The sequence below is a fragment of the Oncorhynchus kisutch genome, linkage group LG3 (genome assembly GCF_002021735.2).
Source record: "Oncorhynchus kisutch isolate 150728-3 linkage group LG3, Okis_V2, whole genome shotgun sequence".
Classification (NCBI taxonomy): Eukaryota; Metazoa; Chordata; class Actinopteri; order Salmoniformes; family Salmonidae; genus Oncorhynchus; species Oncorhynchus kisutch.
Window position 1 is genome coordinate 17251981 of NC_034176.2, and position 25066 is coordinate 17277046.

Sequence of the window (25066 nt, forward strand, 5' to 3'; positions counted from 1 at the left end):
AGAATGGTTTCCATCTTTTCTTCTTGTTCTATCCTTCTTTTAACAGGCACACGGACAGAATGGGAGAAACAGATATATCTGGTTTGCTCTAGTATGCTGTTTCTCAAAATAATATGTGGCATCTAAGGACAGGCAAGCTACGGTCCTTCCTCCTTGAGGCCACTTCAAACTAGCACTTTGAGGAACGAGGGAGGAGGATGGAGGGAGGGAGGAGAAGGAGCAGTGGGAGGAGAGGAGGAAGGGGAAGGTGAGGTGGAGGAGAAGGGGGGGTTGGAGAAGGAGGAGGGAGAGGAGAAAAGGAAGAGTAGGAAGAAGTGAAGAGGGAGGCGAGGAGAGAAAAGGGGGAGTAGGAGAAGGAGTCAGATCCATCCCTGTGCTGATGGGCCTGATGTCATTACAGAGCCCTGGGCCTCCTCCATCTGTGTGTGCAGTCCATTTAGGGAGGCACACACACACAGGCCATAAGCGAGGCCGTCCCATCCCCTTCATTTAAACACTGCAAGCGCTTCTCAATACTTAGGGATGATCAAAATATCCAAGAAGAATTTCCTGGTGGTTATTAGCTTAAGATGTCCCTATTCCCTGATCATTATAAACCAGTGAACATCAGTCATGGGCTCTTTACCTTATCTCTCTGTGTCCATTTGACCGCTCAACTTCCCCTACCCCCATCCTCAACCCCCTCTAAAAACAATTTGCTCTTTGATGTACAGGAATAACTATTGACTGACAGCTTGTATTACAGGAGGTTTGGGCAATGCAATGATGCCCGGAGGGGCTAATTCATACAGTTTTATCAATATTTATATTAGCAAAGGTTACTGATTTAGCACTAAGATTGGATTGCTATAGATTTCACTGTCAGTAGAAAGAGCGACCGTTTCTTTGACAGTATCAAGCCGGTTTGTGTTTCAGGCAATTTCCTGCACAGCTCCTCATCAGAAACCAAGACCGTGGCCATTCTTTCCTTCTGGACTATTGTATACAGTGTACACTGTACGGTATAACATTAGGACTGTGCATTTTACCATTTGACTACAAAAAAAGACCCTTACTCAAATATCTTTTGCAAGAGATATTGTCCAATGAGACAAAGAAAGGTAAGGGTGTGTGTATTTACCTGGCTGGTACATCTATGTTGGAGATGGCGTAGAAGTATTTGAGGAGGTTGTCTCTCTGGACGTAGGTTCCCCCCAAGGCCGGCTTCAGCAGCCTCAGTCTCAGGTTGGTGAAGGTGAAGAAGTCCCTCAGGCCTTTCATACTCTCCATGCGTGTGTACAGGCTGTCCATATTGAGCAGCTTGGGCCCTGCGAAGATAGCAAAGCGCGCCATCACCTCGAAGCGCAGCACCTTCTCGTTCTTGGAGCCCACCCAGCGAGAGTACTGCTCGGTACAGATGACCCGAGTCACGTTTGTCGCCGACAGGTCCTGCACCCGCTTGGCGGGCATGTCGAAGGCGTCCATGCAGTCGTCGGCGTAGAACTGGTAGGGCTGCCAGGTGCGCCCTTTGTCCAGGGACTTGTCCAGCACCATGATGGTGGGGCGGCCATACTCGAAAGTGACCTGGATGTCATCGGTCAGCTCCAAGCTCTTGTTCCAGGCCAGAGAGATGTTGGCCAGCAGGGGTTCCGGGTAGCGGCTCCACGTCACCGTCTGCCAGTAGGTGATGAGGCCACTGCTCTCACGGTCCTGCATCAGCTGGGGAGGGTGAGCCAGGTCCGGGTTGGAGGCGTCACATTCGTCACTACACAGGTACGGGTTCTCCTGAAAGAGGGAAAGACAACTGGTCAGTGTTGGAAAACACTGTTCTACTCTCTTCCCTTTAGAATATAGTACACATTTACTATCTCACCATTTTATAACATTCTAACATTCATACTGAGTTTTTATTTCATCTAGCATAGTGTCTATGAATTATACAATCTGAGAAAAAAGGGTTCCAAAAGCGTCTTTAGGCTGGTCCCATAAGACAACCCTTTTTGGTTCCAAGTAGAATCCTTTTGGGTTCTAGATAGCACCTTTTTTTAAGTGTAGAACCGTAGGTGGAAAGGCTTCTACATGGAGCCGAAAAGGGTTCTACCTAGAACCAAAATGGTTCTACCTAGAACCAAATAGGGTTCTTTAAATAGTTCTCCTTTTAGGTTCTAGATAGCACCTTTTTTAAGTGTAGGAATGACCCCCTAAAGGTTCCCACAAGCTCACAAAGTACGCAACTGATGTTTTTGTAGTATTTATTGGTTCTTTGGAAGCCTTTGCTTATGAGAAACAAGTCAGATCAAATTTAAGTAACATTTGAATTATCTTATATAGTCTACCCCCCCCCTAACAAAGAAGCCTGAAACAACCTGGAAACAGATTTTCCAAAACAATCTGGCCAACCTTTTTAATGGGTCCCCCTGGGACCATGTTTGTGTGTTTGTCCCAACATGTTAACACACTCAGCATATGTCTCCATTAAACACTTTGTAGGCTGTGTTTGGTGGATATCCATCTGGGAATTGCCCTGTATGCAGGAATCTATGCCTATATCAACACTCATTTAATGCATATTGTGAATTAGTGTTTCCATGTAATCAAATGACATCACTCTACAACAAAAAAACATCAGCAAGACTAATGAGATGGGTTGCATACCTAAATGTCTGAAAATAGATAGCTTCAACAGTGTTGAGGTGTAACACTACTCTACTGACACAGATGGATTACACACAGAATGGATCAACAAGGGGGGTTGCCTGCTATGTGGTCATACCTGACCTCTAAATCCCAGTGTCAATACGTCACATTGGTCTGCCTGAGTGCAAACTGTCACACTCGTCACAAACAGTCATACTCACCCACGCAGCTGCCAGGCCTGGGTTCAAATACTATTTGAATTTGTATTTGTATTTATTAAGGATCCCTAATGCCAAGGCAGCAGCTACTCTTCCTGTGGTCCAGCAAAAATTAAGGCAGTAATGTACATTATAATAAAAGAAAGGTAACATTAAAATACATTTTACAACAGGTTTCACAATACATTAAGTGTGTGCAAATCATCTCAAATACTGTATTTGTGTTTGATTGAGCTTGCCTGTTGCAATTGAACCAATAAACAATTATACAAAATGTCTTAAACCCCAGCTTCCTGGAACTCCAGACAGACAGGCATTAGGTATATTTCAAATATACTGAACAAAAATATAAACGCAACATGTAAATTGTTGGTCCCATGTTACATGAGCTGAAATCAAATATCCCCAAAATGTTATATCCCTGTTAGTTAGCATTTCTCCTTTGCCAAGATAATCCATCCACCTGACAGGTGTGGCATATCAAGAAGCTGATTAAACAGCATGATCATTACCCAGGTGCACCTTGTGCTGGAGAAATTAAAGGCCACTCTAAAATATGCAGTTTCATCACACAACACAATGCCACAGATGTCTCAAGTTTTGGGGGAGCGTGCAATTGGTATGCTGACGGCAGGAATGTCCACGAGAGCTGTTGCCAGAGAATTTAATGTTCAGTTCTCTACCATAAGCCACCTCCAATGTCGCTTTAGAGAATTTGCCAGTAAGTCGAATCAGCTTCACAACCGCAGAACACGTGCAACCACGCCAGCCCAGGACCTCCACATCCGCTTCTTCACCTGCGGGATCGTCTGAGACTAGCCACCCGGACAGCTGATGAAACAGTGGTTTTGCAAACTGAAGAATTTCTGCACAAACTGACAGAAACCGTCTCAGGGATGCGCATCTACGTTCTTGTCATCCTCACCAGAGTCTTGACTGCAGTTTGGCGTCATAACCGACTTATTGGGAAAATGCTCACCTTTGATGGCCACTGGCACGCTGGAGAAGTGTGCTCTTCACGGATGAATCCCCATGTCGCAAATATCTGTACACAATTCTAGGAAGCTGAAAATGTCCCAGTTCTTCCATGGCCTGCCTACTCACCAAACATGTCACCCATTGAGCATGTTTGAGATGCTCTGGGTCGACGTGTACGACAGCATGTTCCAGTTCCCACCAATATCCAACACAGCCATTGAAGAGGAGTGGGATAACATTCCACAGGCTGCAATAAAACAGCCTGCGAAGGAGATGTGTCACTTTGCATGGGGCAAATGGTGGTCTTCCTACATACTGGGCGTGATCAGATTAATTGCAATTATTTGCAAAGTCCCTCTTTGCCATGCAAATAAACTGAATCCGCAAAAAACATTTCCACTGCTGTCACGCCCTGACCTTAGAGAGCTTTTTTTTATGTCTCTTTTTGGTTTGGTCAGGGTGTGATTTGGGTGGGCATTCTATGTCCTTTATTTCTATGATTTGTGTTTCTATGTGTTGGCCGGGTATGGTTCTCAACCAGGGACAGCTTTCTATCATTGTCTCTGATTGGGAATCATACTTAGGTAGCCCTTTTTCCCTCCTTTCAGTATGGGTAGTTGACTTTGTTAGAGGCATTATTGCTGAAGTTAAGCTTCACGGTCGTTTCCTTGTTTTGTTGGCTACATTTCTATAAATAAAAGGAATATGTACGCTCACCACGCTGCACTTTGGTCCACTTCTTACGACGCCCGTGACAACTGTATTTCAGCCCTGCCACAAAAGGACCAGCTGACATGTCAGTGGTTCTCTCGTTAACACAGGTGTCAGTGTTGACGAGGACAAGGCTGGAGATCACTCTGTCATGCTGATTGAGTTCGAATAACAGACTGGAAGCTTCAAAAGGAGGGTGGTGCTTGGAATCATTGTTCTTCCTCTGTCAACCATGGTTACCTCCAAGGAAACATGTGCCGTCATCATTGCTTTGCACAAAAAGGGCTTCACAGGCAAGGATATTGCTGCCAGTAAGATTGCACCTAAATCAACCATTTATCGGATCATCAAGAACTTCAAGGAGAGCTGTTCAATTGTTGTGAAAAAAGCTTCAGAGCGCCCAAGAAAGTCCAGCAAGCGCCAGGACCGTCTCCCAAATTTGATTCAGCTGCGGGATCGGGGCACCACCAGTACAGAGCTTGCTCAGGTATGGCAGCAGGCAGTTGTGAGTGCATCTGCACGCACAGTGAGGCAAAGACTTTTGGAGGATGGCCTGGAGTCAAGAAGGGCAGCAAAGAAGCCACTTCTCTCCAGGAAAAACATCAGGGATAGACTGGTATTCTTTAAAAGGTACAAGGATTGGACTGCTGAGAACTGGGGTAAAGTCATTTTCTCTGATGAATCCCCTTTCCGATTGTTTGGGGCATCCGTAAAAAAGCTTGTCCGGAGAAGACAAGGTGAGCGCTACCATCAGTCCTCTGTCATGCCAACATCAAAGCATCCTGAGACCATTCATGTGTGGGGTTGCTTCTCAGCCAAGTGAGTGGGCTCACTCACAATTTTGCCTGCAAGAACACAGCCATGAATAAAGAATGGTACCAACACATCCTCCGAGAGAAACTTCTCCCAACCGTCCAGGAACAGTTTGGTGACGAACAATGCCTTTTCCAGCATGATGGAGCACCTTGCCATAAGGCAAAAGTGATAACTCAGTGGCTTGGGGATCAAAACATCGATATTTTGGGTCCATGGCCAGGAAACTCCCCAGACCTTAATCCCATTGAGACCTTGTGGTCAATCCTCAAGAGGAGGGTGGACAAACAAAAACCGACAAATTCTGACAAACTCCAAGCATTGATTATGCAAGAATGGGTTGCCATCAAATGTGGCCCAGAAGTTATTTGACAGCATGCCAGAGCGGATTTCAGAGGTCTTGAAAAAGAAGGGTCAACACTGCAAATATTGACTGTTTGCATCAACTTCATGTAATTGTCAATAAAAGCCTTTGACACTGACAAAAATATCTAAAGAAACTGAAGCAGCAAACTTTGTGGAAATTAATATTTGTGTCATTCTCAAAACTTATGGCCACGACTGTACATGTGATGGAAGATTGCACTGCATATGTGATGGAAGAATGCAATGTGCATGCAGAGGGTTGCAATTCCATTGAATTGGGGATAGTTTAACCAAAATATGCCACAAGATCTAGAATTGCCTTGTGTATCCCACAAAAAAATGTTTACTGTTATAAGCTAACTTTTAAAAATAAATGTAAACAACATTCCCGGGCTTAACTTCCCCTGGAAAATTTCATAAAAAATTTACCGGAAAGTTTCCGACCCTTTGCAACCCTACCTCTGACCTACCCTGAAGATGACCTCACCAGTTCGTTCACACAGTCAGAGGCCAGTCGACATTATTAATCCCAATCATAGTCAGCCAGTCAACATTGTTAAGACATTGTCTTTAAATCCAATCAGATCCAATCTGTGGAACTGCACTGACCGAAATAGGAAAAAGGAAGAGACATGTCAGAGGAGAGGAGAGGATAAGTGAAGAGAAGAGAGCCCACAGATTTGGACAGGACCACAGTCCACACACATGCCCAACTGCATTGGTGTGGATGGAGAGCCATGTACTGTATGGGAAGCTAGTGTTTAGCGCTGCTATTTACCCACCTGGAGAGATGTGTCTCCTCTCCTCTCTGGCTCTCTTGCTTGACTTAATTACAGTGAAAGAAGCTCCCGTGGGAGGGCTGCTGATATAACAGCTGGGAAACAGCAGCCTAATTATACCAGAGAGAAAACAAGCCTCACAAGAGCCTCACCTTTCCCAGCATGGACCACAGCCTACTGTCTTTTAATCTGCACGCACACACACACACACTATGATGTTCATAGCACTGTAAAAGGACTGTAATCAATCAAAAACCTTAATTTTTTCATGTTGGTTTCCTAAAAATCTTGTAATTCCCTGAAAGGTGACGTAGACGATTACCACACTAACAACTTAATTTGAAGAATTCCCCAAGACCTCCAGTGGCATGACAACAGGCAGATGGAGATTATTGCTTGTGGTCATAGCCAAATGGGATGAAATCTTTCCCCTTTGGGAGCACAGGAGGGGGGCTGAAGCTACCAGGACTTATGTATAATTCATGACACAGGACAAAACTGGCCAAAGCTGCACATTTGTGACATCACAGTACCTCTACACCGGTAGGATAAATACACCATGGTGACACATCTAATCTAAACAGTTCTCATAACACACTGCAAACAATGTACCAAATTGAAGCCCTTTCTATAATGCACTCCACTGCTGTGTTTTAACCCGCAGTACTATTTTTAGTTTTGGATGTTTTTACATTGTAATGTAGGGCATTTCTGTTGAAAAAGAGTACTGGTAAATAATCATTTGAGCTCATAAGATTGAGAGTGGCAGTGATGCCTCACTTCACATACGGACACTGTCTGTCTCCTCTCTTTGTCTTTCAAACTGTGTATAATTACATCAGAAGTGGGTCTGAGTTTTGTTGTTTTGCTTAGCTCCCTCCCTCATTCCCTCCCTCCCTCACTCCCTCATTCTTTCCCTCATTCTCTCCTTCTTCCCTCCTCTCAGGTTAACTCTTGGAACTACCCATCCCAGATCCGGGAGAATTGTCATCAACTACACTAATTAGCATAGCGCAACGGTCAAAGAATATTACTAGAAAATATTCATATTCATGAAATCACAAGTGAAATATAGTGAAACACAGCTTAGCCTTTTGTTAATCACCCTGTCATCTCAGATTTTGAAATTATGCTTTACAGCCAAAGCAAGACAAGCGTTTGTGTAAGTTTATCGATAGCCTAGAATAGCATTATGTCCATCTAGCAGCAGGAAGCTTGGTCACGAAAATCAGAAAAGCAATCAAATTATTTGTTTACTTTTGACTCCCTCTTCCCTCCTCTCATTAAGCAATGCTACATGCAGTCTGCCCTGTTCCCAGCAATGGTACGTACAGAGTCTGCTCTGCTCCCAGCACTGAGTAAAAATGCAATGGCATCTCCTGTGGGCCTACATTGACAGATACAGTATTTGCTCTAAATTATTCATGAGCAGGAAAGCTTTTCCAAGGAAAGTCAACATACTCAATAGGGGGATGGCTTATTCTAAGCAATGAAGTTGCTTTTTAGTTAACTGTCCCTTTAATGTAACTTTTTTGTTGACTCTCCCTTTTGTTAACTCTCCCTATAATTGCAGGCACCTCTGAGCCACAGAGACGTGTAGAGATCGCTACGTATCAGTCCTCAAATGGAGCTTCCTGTGTTATACAGGCTATTGAGCGTTAGCGATCTCTATACATCTCTATGCTCTGAGAGCACCTGCAACCAATTTCCCTCATTAAATACCTGCTTTCCTTTGTCTTTTAGTTCAGTGCCAAACAAGCCATGCAGTTGTGAAGAACTCTCCTGCATTTATCCTTTTATTTCGGTTATCTGTGCATCACAGTATCCAGCCACACACAAGACAATAATAGACATTGAATGGATTATGACTGAAAGAAGAAAATGAACGTGGGCATAGACTCTAAAATGCAACCTGACGTCGCTCTCCCTATCTTTGTCGTCTATCTGGGACACCTGCTTCTGTATCAGCACCTACCTCACCCAGTGCATTCAGAATAGGCAACCTGCCTTAACCATTTTTATAAAAAAATATAAAAAATAAGTAGAGGCATGGATAAAAAAAAACAGGTGTGACCTGTGTGACCACCACACATCTCCTTCGCATAGAGTTGATCAGGCTGTTGATTGTGGCCTGTGGAATCTTGTCCCACTACTCTTCAAAGGCTGTGCAATGTTGCTGGATATTGGGGAGAACTGGAACACGCTGTTGTACACGTCGATCCATGCTCAATGGGTGACATGTCTGGTGAGTATGAAGGCCATGGATGAACTGGGATATTTTCAGCTTCCATAAATTGTGTACAGATCCTTGCCGTACATTATAATTCTGTGAGGTGATGGCGGCAGATGAATGGCGTGACAATGGGCCTTAGGATCTCATGACGGGATCTCTGTGCATTCAAATTGCTCGATAAAACGCAATTGTGTTCGTTGTCCATAGCTTATGCCTGCCCATACCATAACCCCAACATGGGGCAGTCTGTTCACAATGTTGACTTCACTCGCTGCCATACGAGCTGTCTTCTATCTGCCCAGTACAGTTGAAACCGGGATTTGTCTGTGAAGAGCACACTTCAAGCGTGCCAGTGGCCATTGAAGGGGAGCATTTGCCCACTGAAGTCGGTTATGATGCCGAACTGCAGTCAGTTCAAGACCCTGGGGAGGACAACGAGCATGCAGATGAGCATCCCTGAGATGGTTTCTGAAAGTTGTGCAGAAATTCTTCAGTTGCGCAAATCCACCGTTTTATTAGCTGTCCGGGGGCCTGGTCTCCGACGATCCTGCAGGGGAAGAAGCCGGATGTGGAGGTCCTGGGCTGGCGTGGTTACACGTGGTCTGCGTTTGTGAGGCCAGTTGGTCATACTGCCAAATTCTCTAAAATGACGTTGGAGGTGGCTTATGGTAGAGAAATTAACATTTAATTTCCTTCCAACAGCTCTGATGGACATTCCTGCAGTCAGTATGACAATTACACGCTCCCTCAAACTGCACACTTTAGTGGTCTTTTGTCCCCAGCACAAGGTGCACCCATGTAATGATCATGTTGTTCAATTAGCTTTTTGTTATGCCAAGTAGGTGAATTATCTTGGCAAAGGAGAAAAGGAGAAATGCTCAATAATGGGGACATGCACAAAATGCTATAGAAATAAGATTTTTGTGCATATGGAACATTCTTGGGATCTTATTTCAGCTCATGAAACATGGGACCAACACTTGACATTTTGCGTTTATATTTTTGTTCAGTGTATATCCAATATTTTTTTCTGACTTTCCACACTCAGTTTTACATGTGACCCATATAAGATTTGCTCATTCACACTGATGTTGTCTCTGAAGTAGCACACAGATACAATGCTAATTTCCTGCCACCTTCCATTAGATGACACTTAAAATCTGACTGCCTGTCTGGACTCCCTGTGGCCTCTAAAAATCCCTTATCAATCATTGTGAGAGACAGAGTGTTAGGCTCGATGTCGCAACCTGGCTCATGCTATCTCTAATTATCCCCCTTTCAATTTGCCACAATCCATCCTAACCTCTCCACTACCACAGCCAATGTGAGGTTTGCAATCTGGCACAAAGAAAGCTGCTGTGAGCATTACCCAGGTGGATGCTACATATTGCTGCATGTTTAGTTGTAAATGTGATGATCATAATTACCATTGGTGATATTTAGGATGTTAAGTTACTTGTCACTAAACACAAAGACAGATGCTCAAATCAGTGAGTAAGTCTATGGCTATATGACAATTGATCAGCAGAAGTTGCAGATAACACAGTATCAAAATGTACATAGTATGCTTTGTGATCATTATTTGACCTGTGAAGTTCTCCATGGGTTCCAAAATATTATTTGCCATTTTGTTGCAGTTCTACAGTTCACAGTTTCTTTCCCCATGTAGTACAGCCCAGCTGGACAAATTATACATCTGTTTATTCTACAATCAAGCCAGCTGGTTACCCACAGCAACATTGTCAGCCTCTCTTAGACCCTTGTCAGCACCCCCCCCCCCCCCAAAAAAAAAACTGAGCTTACACATAAAAAAGCTTATAACTTTACAGGATACAAAATACTACAAATAAATGGGAATGTAGCCCTATACCATTCACATGCGCTCATGATAGTGCACCTCACATAGCCCCATAGTCTAGTGTGTCCGTTTAAACAATGTTGGTTATAAGTTAGTGATGGGGGGTGGGAAAGCGTTAGTTGCATACAGTATGGAAATATTTTGGGAAGATAATGCTTGCCTCCAAGTATCGATTTGTAAAATTTTTTTTTTTTTTTAAGTCTACCTAGTTGGCTGTACCTGCGCCAAAAATCTGGTATTTTGCATCCTATAGCTTCTCCATCTTCTTTTTAAATTGCCAACATGTTTTCAGCACTTATTTCCATGACTGATCAAAACAAATTTTCTCATGCTATCTCTTGTCCCTCTGCAGCAGACATACAGTATAGTGAGCAATATGTTTGGAACATCAAATCCCAATAAAACCGCAGTATCCTATTGCAATACATAGAATAGTAATTCATATCAGTACCTAGTATCTCTTCCACAAACACAATACAAATGTAATCTAATAATATTATTTGAAAATCAAACACATTTTGATTTAGTTAAATAACCAGAGATAGACTTAGTGGGTTTTAGTATGCAACCGTTAGGTAATAAATAACGGTATTGATGCAGAAACCTGTGTAACATTGTCCAATGTACTAATGATCAATTACCTGGTGATTTTGAAGATAGTATTTTCTGATTTGTTTCAGTGTATTTTTGCTGCTAAAAATAAATAAATATAGTAATATTAAATTAATATATTTCATTTTCATATAAAATAATTTTTTATATAATTAAGTTATTATATTCTATTGGTGCATTTATGGAGACAGTGATTCCACACAATTTTAATTGTCTTTAAGTCTTGTTTCATTTTTCACTATAATAAAAAGTACTAAAAGTCGGTTTCAACTCTTCTGTCCTGAGTTGTCTCATAGAAAAGGTACATTGTCATGCCATCATTGTCCTACCATTAGCTCGAGGTAAACGGATCAGATACCCTACCCACATCCTAATGAACAACTCCTTCCATGTCAATTTTCTGTTATAGAGACAACACTTCAAAGTTTAGGCCTATTGAAAAAATCATGAACCTGAAACTTACCAGAGTACAGAACCTCTCCGGGGGATTGCCGCAAGTGATGCCAAGGGGATCCACCGTAATTTGCATGAACTCCTTCATAGCTGTGGGTTTGGGCTGGCATGCGTAAAACTCCCATGTCTGTCCATTATCCATACTAACCAGACTCTTGCATATGTCATACTGGCCAAGTGTCAAAGTCACAAAGTGCAGAAGAAAGACCACCTGTGAGAGCATGGCACTCGTAGAGACCACATCCATCGTCCAAGACCGAGTGTCCGGAGGGAGGCAAGATGTGCCACCGTCGGTCCACACACAGAGAGGATCAGCTTCGAATCCGTTTTGTTTTCATGTTGAGACACCTGCCGCTTGTAGGATACAACTTAACTCTGCTGGGTGTCTATACAAATCTAGGCCTATGCCTTCCCAAATAAGCTACATGTACTTCAGTTTCGAAATATGTGTTGTCCTACATTGAAATTACATCAATGAAAGCATTCCTTTAAAGTATAGTTAGTTGCACTTTAAAAGGAGCCTGTTGTTTTTGATATTGGTGACATGCAAATCTTGCTCAGATCAAACACCTTTGGCACTCCAGGCAAGTCACAGTAAAAGCAGTCGCATGTCCATGAGTAGCCTATACCATTTAGAATATTCCCGCGGTCCACTCAGAAGCTCCCTCTTGATGAGATTTTGTTGAGTTTAATGTCATTCAAATGATGGGTTTACATGCTCCATTTTTGGCTATATCGAGAAGGAGAAAAGACAATTTGTTTAACACACACTGGACGATAAACGTGGTTTCCACGTGAAATAGACGTTGAATTGATGTCTGTGCCCAGTGGGCAGCTTATTGGGGGGAGAATTGCCACTCACATTTTCAACAAAATAAGGCACACTAAAACTCTACTGTAGGCTACTGCTACTCCTTTATTGTTATTATTATTATTATTTATTTTTACGACAACTAGCAACCATCAATCTTTAATTAGATAAACTTGAACATATTTGAAACCCTTTAAAATACATATCGGTGTAGACCTAAATCTGAAATATTGTAGCCTTTCACTTTGTTTTCACAACCAATTCATATTCATAAGACGACCATAATTGATGCATTTTCCTAACTCAAATGCAAGTTCAAAAAGTTATCCAACGTCCCCACAGAAGGATGACTGTTGAACTCATATACTCTGCCATTAGAGGTAACGGAACTGTTGACCATTTCTCCCAGGCAAATGGAGACATACCTAGGCTACATTTTGCAAATAAACAAGTTAGAAATATCGCATTGTGACTAATTCTATAAACTTTGAAAATGTTTGGACTCCCATAGGTGGGGACGGATGTTCTCAACTTTGACACTACAGCCTATGTCAAACCTCTAAAGCACTCTGAAGTGTATTTATGATTCCAAATGTATAAAGGTAATACGAAATATGTGGCTAGTCATTACTGCATGGTTGCAAGCATTATTCATTTTGACGGTGTAATTATTTTTTAATAGATACATAAATAAGCACCATCAATTCCTCGTGTTCTAGGTAGAACTCGAATAGCACCGCACTTACCAAATTGCTCCGAGAAGGTAGGCATGTTCATATTCTGCCATGGGTGCATCCCTTTGCAAAAGTGTTGTCAGCATTCTGAAGCCTGCCGTTGCACCTTGGTTCGTCGTTAAAAAGAAGCTTAACGTCACTGTATTTAACTGTATTCCCTTCAGTAAGAGGATTAGATGAGATGCTCTCCCCTTCTGTTTGTTTCTCTTCTGTTTGATACTTTTGAGGAAAGCAGTGCGTTGTTATGATGATACCGACTACATCCCGTACGCGCAATAGATTACTTCTAAATATATCATATTTCATTACTTTTTCAGGAATGGCATTGCGTCTGTTCATGTTCCCCTACTTTTTACGATATCAGTTTTGTCCTACGCGCTCAAGGGCAGAAGGAAATAATTTCTCTCTCTCTCTCGACCTCACTTTCCCCATGCATTAACACACTATCTCATTTCTAAAATCCCTACTGCTCTTGTTCTCCTGCGCTCTTTTCGTTGCATGCGTTCAGAATCTGATCTGCAAACTACGTGTTTGTGAAGAGGGTGCGCAACTTCATCTACCGCCCAGTAATATAACCATCCCATGAGTCGATCGGGCTACCTGTCCTGCTTAAAGGAACAGCTCAAACGAGTCACTCAAGGCAGATATGGATATCTAGTTTTCACTCAGCAATAGACTAACGCAAATTGTTTTACAGTTAAACAACTTGAAGTTCCTTTATGGCTCTTGCAAAGTATAGTCTATGCATTCTAAACAGTCTAGGCCTGTAGCCTAAAACTCTAGAGGAATATGTAGGCTAGCTTATGCTTTTTTATTGTTGACAATTGCATTAATGAATAATTAAGATGGACAGTAAAACGAAAAAGTAGCCTAACCCTAAAGGTGCGACTTTAGGATATAGGTGTAATTCAAGTAATAGCATCAAGCCAAGGGGAGCTTCTTACTTATTAAGGAACACTAAGTTGAGCTGTCCATGGTCCTGATGGTCACAGACACTTTATTTGTTGCTGTAAATTTAACCTTGATTTAACTAGGCAAGTCAGTTTAAAAACAACTTCTTATTTACAATGACAGCCTACCCTGGCCGAGGCTGGACCAATTGTGCACCGCCGTATGGGGCTCCCAATCACGGCCAGATGTGATACAGCCTGGATTCGAACCAGGGACTGTTCCCTCTGCACTGAGATGCAGCGCCTCAGACCGCTGCGCCACTTGGGAGCAGAGGAAAGCAATGAGTGTAGAGCCTACACATTTCTACAGGGTCACATGAAGCCAAATTATTGTAGGCAGTGACACAATGTTTGTAGACAGAAAACATAGCAATGATTAACAAAAAATGGATTAAGGGGGAAAATACCTGTTGTTGGCAAATTAGAGCAAAAGTGTGGGCATTGGAAGAGAGAACTACAATTCCCTTGCTACATGCATTCCAAATCAATGACGTTGTTTATGCGACGTACAGTCCCAGCGTGTGGAAAAAATGGCGGACGCAATGAACATCGGTGTGAATTTAGAAGCATTTTCTCAAGCAATAAATGCTATTCAGGCACTTCGTTCGAGTGTAACAAGGGTTTTTGACTCCCTGAAAGATGGGATGAAAAACAAAGAAACCCTTGAAGGACGCGAGAAGGTTTTTATTACCGAGTTTCAAGATAACCTGCAGTCTGTGAATCGCGACTTGAAGTGAGTAACGTTAGCCGTAGCTAGCTGTAAACACAAGAAAATGCGAAATATTTGCTGTTAACAGACAGCGTGCTGTTTAGTTATAGTCCGTGAGGAATGTACTGTTGAAGTAGAAATGGTGTGCGTGTATATATGTAACGTTAGCTTGTGTGTGTGCTCAAGAACAATTAATAATAATGTGTTTTATATAGCGCTTTTCGTTACAAATATTCTCAAAAACGCATAATAACAACTAGCTAGCTAACCCCCAGCACACTGGCAAGTATTGCATGCACACCTCAAGTTCTTTCCATTACATGGTGATTGTCAATAGCTATGTTTCCATCCAATTGGCGACAGTTTTTTATGCAAATATTCTAAAATCAGCATAAAAATAATATGCGCATTTTCCCAGCAGAGATGTGTTTGCATCAAATTGACTTGTTGCAGATAAAAGGCTGTATGTGATGATGTAGTTAACATTAAAAAAAAACTATTGGGGTTAAATTCCCATCTACTGATTAAAAAAAATACAAGTTAAATGGGTTTCCATTTAACCAGCCTGAATTCGTCTACACACAATACCCCATAATTACAAAATGAAAACATGTTTTTAGACTTTTTTGCAAATAAAATGAAATGGGTTTCCCTCACATTTTCAACTCTACTGATGAATGTTCCATTATATAGCGAGTGCCCACTCTGCAATTGGCACATGCGCTGTGGCCAACAGTGCCATATAGCCTACATGATGAAATTATTATGGACAAAAGAGTGAGATTTATTTTTATTTGTCAAATGGCAGCAAACAACGATCATCATGTTGTTTTTTTCACCATTATTTAACCAGGTAGGCTAGTTGAGAACAAGTTCTTATTTACAACTGCGACCTGGCCAAGATAAAGCAAAGCAGTGCGACACAAACAACAACACAGAGTTACACATGGAATAAACAAACAGACAGTCAATAATACAATAGAGAAAGTCTATATACAGTGTGTGCAAAAGGAGGTAGGATAAGGGGGGTGAGGCAATGAATAGGCCATAGTGGCAAAATTATTACAGTATGGCAAATTAAACACTGGGGTGATAGATGTGCAGAAGATGAGTGTGCAGAAGATGAGTGTGCAAGTAGCTATACTGGGTTGCAAAGGAGCAAAATAAATAACCATATGGTGATGAGGTAGTTGGATGGGCTAATTTACAGATGAGCTATGTACAGGTGCAGTGATGGTGCTTAAAGCTAGCGAGGGAGATATGAGTCTCCAGCTTCAGTGATTTTTGCAGTTTGTTCCAGTCATTGGCAGCAGAGAACTTGAAGGAAAGGCTGCCGAAGGAGGAATTGGCTTTGGGGGTGACCAGTGAAATATACCTGCTGGAGCGTGTGCTGCAGGTGGGTGCTGCTTTCGTGACCAGTAAGCTGAGATAAGGTGGGGCTTTACATGGCAACTACTTATAGATGACCTGGAGCCAGTGGGTTTGGCGATGGATATGAAGCGAGGGCCAGCCAACGAGAGCATACAGGTCGCAGTGGTGGGTAGTATATGGGGCTTTGGTGACAAAACGGATGGCACTGTGATAGACTGTATCCAGTTTGCTGAGTAGAGTGTTGGAGGCTATTTTGTAAATGACATTGCCAAGTCAAGGATCGGTAGGATAGTCAGTTTTACTAGGGTATGTTTGGCAGCAGGAGTGAAGGAGGCTTCGTTACGAAATAGGAAGCCGATTCTAGATTTCATTTTGGATTGGAGATGCTTTATGTGAGTCTGGAAGGAGAGTTTACAGTGTAACCAGACACCTAGGTATTTGTAGTAGTCCACATATTCTATGTCAGAACCGTCCAGAGTAGTGATGCTGGACGGTTGGGTAGGTGTGGGTAGCGATCGGTTGAAGAACATGCATTTAGTTTTGCTTGCATTTAAGTGCAGTTTGAGGCCACGGAAGGAGAGTTGTATGGCATTGAAGCTCATCTGGAGGTTAGTTAACACAGTGTCCAAAGAAGGGCCAGAAGTATACAGAATGGTATCATCCGAATAAGACCCCCAATGTTTATTGGAAAGGAGCATCAAGCTTATCACTGTATCACAATTTATTTAATCTGTAGCCTAATAAACTGCATGCTTTCCCAACGAGTCTAGTGGGAGGACCACACAACATGTCATCGTGTGACTCCAAGTTTACTTTGATATGATGGTGATTATCAATTTTTGCGCATAAGCTTTCCAGCAACATTTCTTGCATAATTAATTTTACAGACACAGAAAGATCTCACCCTGTCTAGCATGTTCTGTTTTGTAGACATTTGGAAAGTTTACCAACAAAAATTCTGTTACCATTAGGCCTGTCATGACATTTTGTATCTGACTTAGTTTACTCACATAAAGTTTGGATGGAAACCTGGTTGAATGTAAAACATTTGTTGCGCTCGCTAGATACTGTTGACGTGAAGGACTCTAACATACAGTGGGGCAAAAAAGTATTTAGTCAGCTCCCAATTGTGCAAGTTCTCCCACTTAAAAAGATGAGAGGTCTGTAATTTTCATCATAGGTACACTTCAACTGTGACACAAAATTAGAAAAAAAAATCCATAATTAATTAATTTGCAAATTATGGTGGAAAATAAGTATTTGGTCAATAACAAAAGTTTATCTCAATACTTTGTTATATACCCTTTGTTGGCAATGACGGAGGTCAAACGTTTTCTGTAAGTCTTCACAAGGTTTTCACACTGTTGCTGGTATTTTACCCCATTCCTCCATGCAGATCTCCTCTAGAGCAGTGATGTTTTGGGGCGGTTGTTGGGCAACACGGACTTTCAACTCCCTCCAAAGATTTTCTATGGGGTTGAGATCTGGAGACTGGCTAAGGCCACTCCAGGACTTTGAAATGCTTCTTATGAAGCCACTCCTTCGTTGCCCGGGCGGTGTGTTTGGGATCATTGTCATGCTGAAAGACCCAGCCACGTTTCATCTTCAATGCCCTTGCTGATGGAAGGAGGTTTTCACTCAAAATCTCACGAATCATGGCCCCAGTCATTCTTTCCTTTACAAGGATCAGTCGTCCTGGTCCCTTTGCAGACAAACAGCCGCAAAGCATGATGTTTCCACCCCCATGCTTCACAGTTGGTATGGTGTTCTTTGGATGCAACTCAGCATTCTTTGTCTTCCAAACACGACGAGTTGAGTTTTTACCAAAAGGTTCTATTTTGGTTTCATCTAACCATATGACATTCTCCCAATCTTCTTCTGGATCATCCAAATGCTCTCTAGCAAACTTTAGACGGGCTTGGACATGTACTGGGGGACACGTCTGGCACTGCAGAATTTGAGTCCCTGGCGGCGTAGTGTGCTACTGATGGTAGGCTTTGTTACTTTGGTCACAGCTCTCTGCAGGTCATTCACTAGGTCCCCCCGTGTGGTTCTGGGATTTTTGCGATCATTTTGACCCCAAGGGGTGAGATCTTGTGTGGAGCCCCAGATCGAGGGAGATTATCAGTGGTCTTGTATGTCTTCCATTTCCTAATAATTGCTCCCACAGTTGATTTCTTCAAACCAAGCTGCTTACAAATCAAATCAAATTTTATTTGTCACATACACATGGTTAGCAGATGTTAGTGCGAGTGTAGCGAAATGCTTGTGCTTCTAGTTCCGACAATGCAGTAATAACCAACAAGTAATCTAGCTAACAATTCCTATTGCAGATTCAGTGTTCCCAGCCTGGTGAAGGTCTACAATTTTGTTTCTGGTGTCCTTTGACAGCTCTTTGGTCTTGGCCATAGTGGAGTTTGGAGTGTGACTGTTTGAGGTTGTGGACAGGTGTCTTTTATACTGATAACAAGTACAAACAGGTGCCATTAATACAGGTAACGAGTGGAGGACAGAGGAGCCTCTTAAAGAAGAAGTTACAGATCTGTGAGAGCCAGAAATCTTGCTTGTTTGTAGGTGACCAAATACTTATTTTCCACCATAATTTGCTAATAAATTCATAAAAAATCCTACAATGTGATTTTCTGGATTTTTTTTCTTCTCATTTTGTCTGTCATGGTTGAAGTGTACCAATGATGAAAATTACAGGCCTCTCTCATCTTTTTAAGTGGGAGAACTTGCACAATTGGTGGCTGACTAAATACCTTTTTGCCCCACTGTAAATGTTATTCTCCCAAAAAGGAATATGCTGAAAAATCAAGATCTTTTTTGTGGGCCACTTTGCATATTTAGCAATGCTGTAGAACCATGCACCTCAACAAAAAAAAGAAAAAATATTTTTTTTAAACTAACTGTTGCAAAAGTATAAATAACATCAGATTTGTAAAATATTAACAGGAAAGCACTTTTAATTGAAAATATTGGGCATTTGCTATGTGCGCTGTTTTCTTTGCATAGTCTTGTAAATCTTAGATGATTAATATACATGTGTATTGATATAAATTCTTTGTTGGCTCCATTGTGGTGAATCTATTCTGTTGTCTTTTTATTGATGTGTTCAAGGGAACAACAAGCCTATTCTAACAGCTGCTATTCTATGTACTTGCGTAGTGAATTGGAACGCCTCAGTACGCTGGTTGGCAGACCTTCAGAGAGTCATCCCCTTCACAACAGTGGCCTGCTGAGTCTGGACCCAGTTCAGGACAAGACTCCGCTGTACAGTCAGCTCCTTCAGGCTTACAAGTGGTCTAACAAGGTAGGCTAAGCTTTTCTACTGGGCTACAAAATATAAGGCCAGTTGTCAGTTGAAGTGTGTACTGGATTTTCTGCAATGCAGTTTCTTTCATGCTGTGTGAAATATTGGAATCTTGTGGACTATTGCCTTGGATGTCAATGTGAAGCCCCTCCATCCTTAAAAATATTTGTTTGTATCCCATCTATTATCCCAATTTTAGACATTGTAAACTTATTGATAAAGTAGCTCCCGTTTCTTCCGTGATACGCTTCCAGTGCATTAGCTAAAGACCTACAATGACATGCTAGCATCTCTGTTAGCCACAAAAACACCTGACCACCCTATTGTTGCGAAATTGTTACGTTTTTAAGGCATAGGCTGCTGCTACTCGCTGTTTATTATTTATGCATAGTCACCTTACAAATGATCTCGGCTAACCTGTGTCCCCACACATTGACTCGGTACCGGTACCCCTGTATATAGCCTCGTTATAATGTACATTTGTTGTTACTTTTTGATTGATTAGATTTGTTTTTTACTTTTAGTTTATTTAGTAAATATTTTATTAACTCTATTTATTGAACGACATTGTTGGTTAAGGGCTTGTAAGTAAGCATTTCACAGTAAGGTTGTAACAAAGAACTTTCTTCTGAAACTCATCAGTCTATTCTTGTTCTGAGAAATGAAGGCTATTCCATGCGAGAAATTGCCAGGAATCTGAAGATCCCGTGCAACGCTGTCTCCTACTCTTCACAGAAAAGCGGCCCGGTGCACAACTGAGCAAGAGAACAAGTATATTAGTGTCTAGTTTGAGAATCAGACACCTCACTTGTCCTCAACTGGCAACTTCATTAAATAGTAACCGCAAAACACCAGTCTCAGCGTCAACAGTGAAGATGCGACTCTGAGATGCTGGCCTTCTAGGCAGAGTTGCAAAGAAAAAGCCATATCTCAGACTGGCCAATAAAAATAAAAGATTAAGATGGGCAAAAGAACACGGACACTGGACCGAGGAAGACTGGAAATAAATGTTATGGACAGACTAAGTTTGAGGTGTTCGGATCACAAAGAAGAACATTTGTGAGACGCAGAAAAGATGCTAGGAGTGCTTGACGCTATCTGTCAAGCATGGTGGAGGCAATGTGATGGTCTGGGGGTGCTTTGTTGGTGGTAAAGTGGGAGATTTGTACAGGGTAGAAGGGATCTTGAAGAAGGAAGGCTATCACTCCATTTTGCAACACCATGCCATACCCTGTGGACGGCTCTTAATTGGAGCCAATTTCCTCCTACAACAGGACAATAACCCAAAGCACAGCTCCAAACTATGCAAGAACTATTTAGGAAAGATGTCAGCTGGTATTCTGTCTATAATGGAGTGGTCAGCACAGTCACCAGATCTCAACCCTATTGAGCTGTTCTGGGAGCAGCTTGACCGTTCGTAAGAAGTGCCCATCAAGCCAATCCAACTTGTGGGAGGTGTTTCAGGAAGCATGGGGTGAAATCCCTTCAGATTTCCTCAAGAAATTGACAATTAGAATGCCAAAGGTCTGCAAGGCTTTCATTTCTGAAATGGAGGATTCTTTGACGATAGCAAAGTTTGAAGGACACAATTACTATTTAAATTAAAAAATCATTATTTATAACCTTGTCAACGTCTTGACTATATTTCCTATTAATTTTGCAAATATTTTCATGTATGTTTTCATGTGTCAAATCGGAGGGCCTCTTGTCCGGACCTCTGGCAGTCTCTATGGGGGTGCCACAGGGTTCAAATCTCGGGCCAACTCTTTTCTCTGTATATATCAATGATGTCGTTCTTGCTGCTGGTGATTCTCTGATCCACCTCTATGCAGACAATACCATTCTGTATACATCTGGCCCTTCTTTGGACACTCCAAACAAGCTTCAATGCCATACATCACTCCTTCCGTGGTCTCCAACTGCTTTTAAATGCTAGTAAAACTAAATGCATGCTCTTCAACCGATTGCTGCCCATGCCCGCCAGCCTAGCATCACTACTCTTGATGGTTCTGACTTAGAATATGTAGATAACTACAAATACCTAGGTGTCTGGTAAGACTGTAAACTCTCCTTCCAGACTCACATTAAGCATCTACAATCAAAAATATAATCTAGAATTGGCTTCCAATTTTGCAACAAAGCCTACTTCACTCATGCTGCCAAACATACCCTTTTAAAACGGACTATCCTACCGATCCTTGACTTCGGCGATGTCTTTTACAAAATAGCCTCCAACACTACTCAACAAATTGGAAGCAGTCTATCACAGTGCCATCCATTTCAACACCAAAGCATCCCAAATACTATCCACCACTGCGACCTGTATGCTCTCGTTGGCTGGCCCTCGCTACATATTCATCGCCAAACCCACTGGCTCCAGGTTATCTTTTAGTCTTTGCTAGGTAAAGCCCCGCCTTATCTCAGCTCACTGGTCACCATAGCAACACCCACACGTAGCATACGCTCCAGCAGGTATATTTCACTGGTCATCCCCAAAGCCTTTGGCCACCTTTCCTTCCAGTTCTCTGCTGCCAATGACTGGAACGAATTTCAAAAATCACTGAAGCCGGAGACCCAACTACCTCATCCCCATATTGTTATTTATTTGTTTTTTTGCTCTTTTGCACCCCAGTATCTCTACTTGCACATCATCATCATCTGCACAGCTATCACTCGTGTTAATCCAAATTGTAATTATTTTGCCTCTATTACCTATTTATTGCCTTACCTCCCTAATCTTACTACATTTGCAGACATTGTACATAGATTTTTCTAATGTGTTATTGACTGTACGTTTGTTTATCCCATGTAACTCTGTTTTTGTCACACTGATTTGCTTTATCTTGGCCAGGTCGCAGTTGTAAATGTGAACTTGTTCTCGACTGGCCTACCTGATTAAATAAAGGTGGAATAAATAAATGGAAAACAAGGACATTTCTAAGTTACACTACCGTTCAAAAGTTTGGGGTATCTAGCTTATTTTTATTTCAGGGTGACTGTTGCCTTTATTTCGCACTGGAAAGGGTGCTCATTAAGTCACCATTGTGGACTAATATTGTTTTAGAAATAAGATTTTTATGTATCACTGTGACAGTTTTCTGACCATGTTCTGGAGTGCTTGTGATGGAGCCAGTCACAATGTTTGATGTAGCCTAATATAAAAGTCCAGGGCTCTCCTGTTGAGAATGCACAGATGTCTCCCACTCCAGTATCTGATACACTTGTGCCTGAAGTGATCTTGAACCCCATGTCCCCATTTTCAATGTCCATTTTCATGGGGTACTTTGGCTTCCTTTGATGACTTGGCTTTCACAAGAAAATAACTCAATGAACATTATTTCCCTTACACACAAGACTCCCTCCTAGTGCTCTTATATAGATAAGAGAACGCAAGGTAGCGTATCTTCATTAAGGAAGATGCATTGCCTTCATCAAGTATTCATACCCCTTGACTTATTCCTCATTTTGTTGTTATAGCCTGAATTCAAAATGTATTAAATAACTGTTTTTTACCCATCTACACATAATACCCCATAATGACAAAGTGAAAACTTTTATTTTCAAAGTCTTTAAGCTCGGTTGAATTGGTTGTTGATCATTGCTACACAGTCTTGCCATAGATTTTCAAGCCGATTTAAGTCAAGAGTAACTAGACCGCTCAGGGACATTCAATGTTGTATTGGTAAGCATCTTTTGGACTTTTGGACATCATTTTAACTACTTTGCATACATAATCTGAGCTGTTGCCTCTTTAGGTCCAAGACCACCCGAACTTGATCAACGGTTATTGTCGGCTAAAGAAATAAAAAAAATACACGTAACTGTCTCCCATTCCAGCGTGTTGCTTTTTTTGCCCAAAGGGAGGATAAACACAGTTGATCGATAGCAGTTTTCCAGCTATTGATCAGTCGGCTAAGGCTGCATTCCTCTGCTGTCTTTTCCCATGTCTCTATCTGACTTGCTCGCCAACTTGATTCCTCACGGTCATGGGCAGAGGGCACCCACCCAAATACACTGAAGTTTCACTTCTTATGGTAGTTTGCCTCCCGTCAACGGTACTTTCATTCGTCATTACCAGTGCATATTTATCTCCTGATGTTGTTGAACTGCTTTTTGGATGTAAAATATAAATGCAACATGCAACAATTTCAAAGATTTTACTGAGTTACAGTTCATATAAGGAAATAAATGTATTAAATCTATCGGTTTTACATGACTGGGAATACAGATATCCATCTGTTGGCCATTTGCATCATGCAGCGCCACACATCTCCTTCGCATAGAGATGGTCAGGCTGTTGATTGTGGAATGTTGTCCCACTCCTCTTCAATGACTGTGTGAAGTTGCTGGATATTGGGGGGAACTGGAATGCTCTGTCGTATACGTTTATCTAGAGCATCCCAAACAATGCTCTATGGGTGACATGTCTGGTGAGTATGCAGGCCATGGAAGATCTAGGACATTTTCAGGTTCCAGGAATTGTGTACTGATCATTGCGTGCATTATCATGCTAAAACCTGAGGTGATGTGGAGAGGTCATGGGCTGGCATGTTTACACGTGGTTGGACGTACTGCCAAATTCTCTACAATTACGTTGGGGGCTTATTTTAGAGAAATTAACATTAAGTTCTCTGAAAACAGCTCTGGTGGGCTTTCCTTCAGTTAGCATGCCAGTTTCACACTCCCTCAAGACTTAAGACTTCTGTGACATTGTACTGTGACAAAACTGCACATTTTAGAGTGGCCTTTTAGTGTCCCCAGCACAAGGTGCACATGTGTAACAATAATGCTGTTTAATCAGCTTCTTGCTGTGCCACACCTGTCAGGTGGATGGATTGTCTTGGAAAATAAGAAATGCTCACTAACAGGGATGTAAAAACATTTGAGAGAAGTAAGCTCTTTCTGGGATCTTTTATTTAAGCTGATGCAACATGGGACCAACACTTTACATGTTGCGTTTTATATTTTTTGGTTCAGTGTAGATCCACTCAGGTATAAGTGTTTTCCTTTGTGTTTGTCTTTCTGTGTAGCACTTCTGAGTTTACGTACCGAATACTCTTCCTAGATTGTGCAGGCTTCAATGTTGTTGTTTTGTGTTTCGCTGTGTTAAAGTCACGGGTGAGTGCTGTTGCATTATTTTTTCCTCTCCTTAAAGTACGATATTCTGTGTAAAAGAGAAAGACTTGCTCAGTGGTTGGTGAAGGGAGGGAGGTGTCTTTGTCCATCTTCTCCCCACCTCCACCCTCTGGTGTTTTTTTCCCCAGCCCACAGCCCAGGCGTGAAGCAGAGTTGGAGGGAGATTATCTCTGTCTCCCCCACGCCTCCAGAGGGGTCCACAGAAGGGCCGGGGCTCTGGTGCAGGAGTATCGACGCTCCCCTTGCACTTGGCCAAAGACTACAGCACTGACCCTTTCTCCTGCAGTCTTTATGTTAATGTAAACACAATTGATTAGAGAATTACCAGTTCCGCAAATATATAGAGGAAGCAACAAACAAAAAAAGTTTGCACAGTTGTGCTGTGACTCATGTGTGCACAAATGG

At 42.0% G+C, this 25066-nt stretch overlaps 2 protein-coding genes across 2 annotated transcripts in view; one reads left to right on the forward strand and one right to left on the reverse strand.

Moving 5' to 3' along the window:
- Positions 1–13740, reverse strand: part of ntng2a (netrin g2a) — an 83808-nt gene extending 70068 nt beyond the window's left edge. Inside the window, exons 1-3 of the mRNA XM_020468540.2 lie at positions 13195–13740; positions 11648–12367; positions 1121–1764 (exon numbers count right to left, since the gene is read on the reverse strand). Coding sequence (XP_020324129.1) covers positions 1121–1764; positions 11648–11884 — 881 coding nt within the window. The 5' untranslated portion in view covers positions 11885–12367; positions 13195–13740. The remainder of the gene's footprint in view (positions 1–1120; positions 1765–11647; positions 12368–13194) is intronic.
- An 827-nt stretch (positions 13741–14567) lies between these two features.
- The window catches only part of med27 (mediator complex subunit 27), a 102330-nt gene continuing 91831 nt past the window's right edge, over positions 14568–25066 (forward strand). Inside the window, exons 1-2 of the mRNA XM_020468549.2 lie at positions 14568–14865; positions 19381–19525. Coding sequence (XP_020324138.1) covers positions 14663–14865; positions 19381–19525 — 348 coding nt within the window. The 5' untranslated portion in view covers positions 14568–14662. The remainder of the gene's footprint in view (positions 14866–19380; positions 19526–25066) is intronic.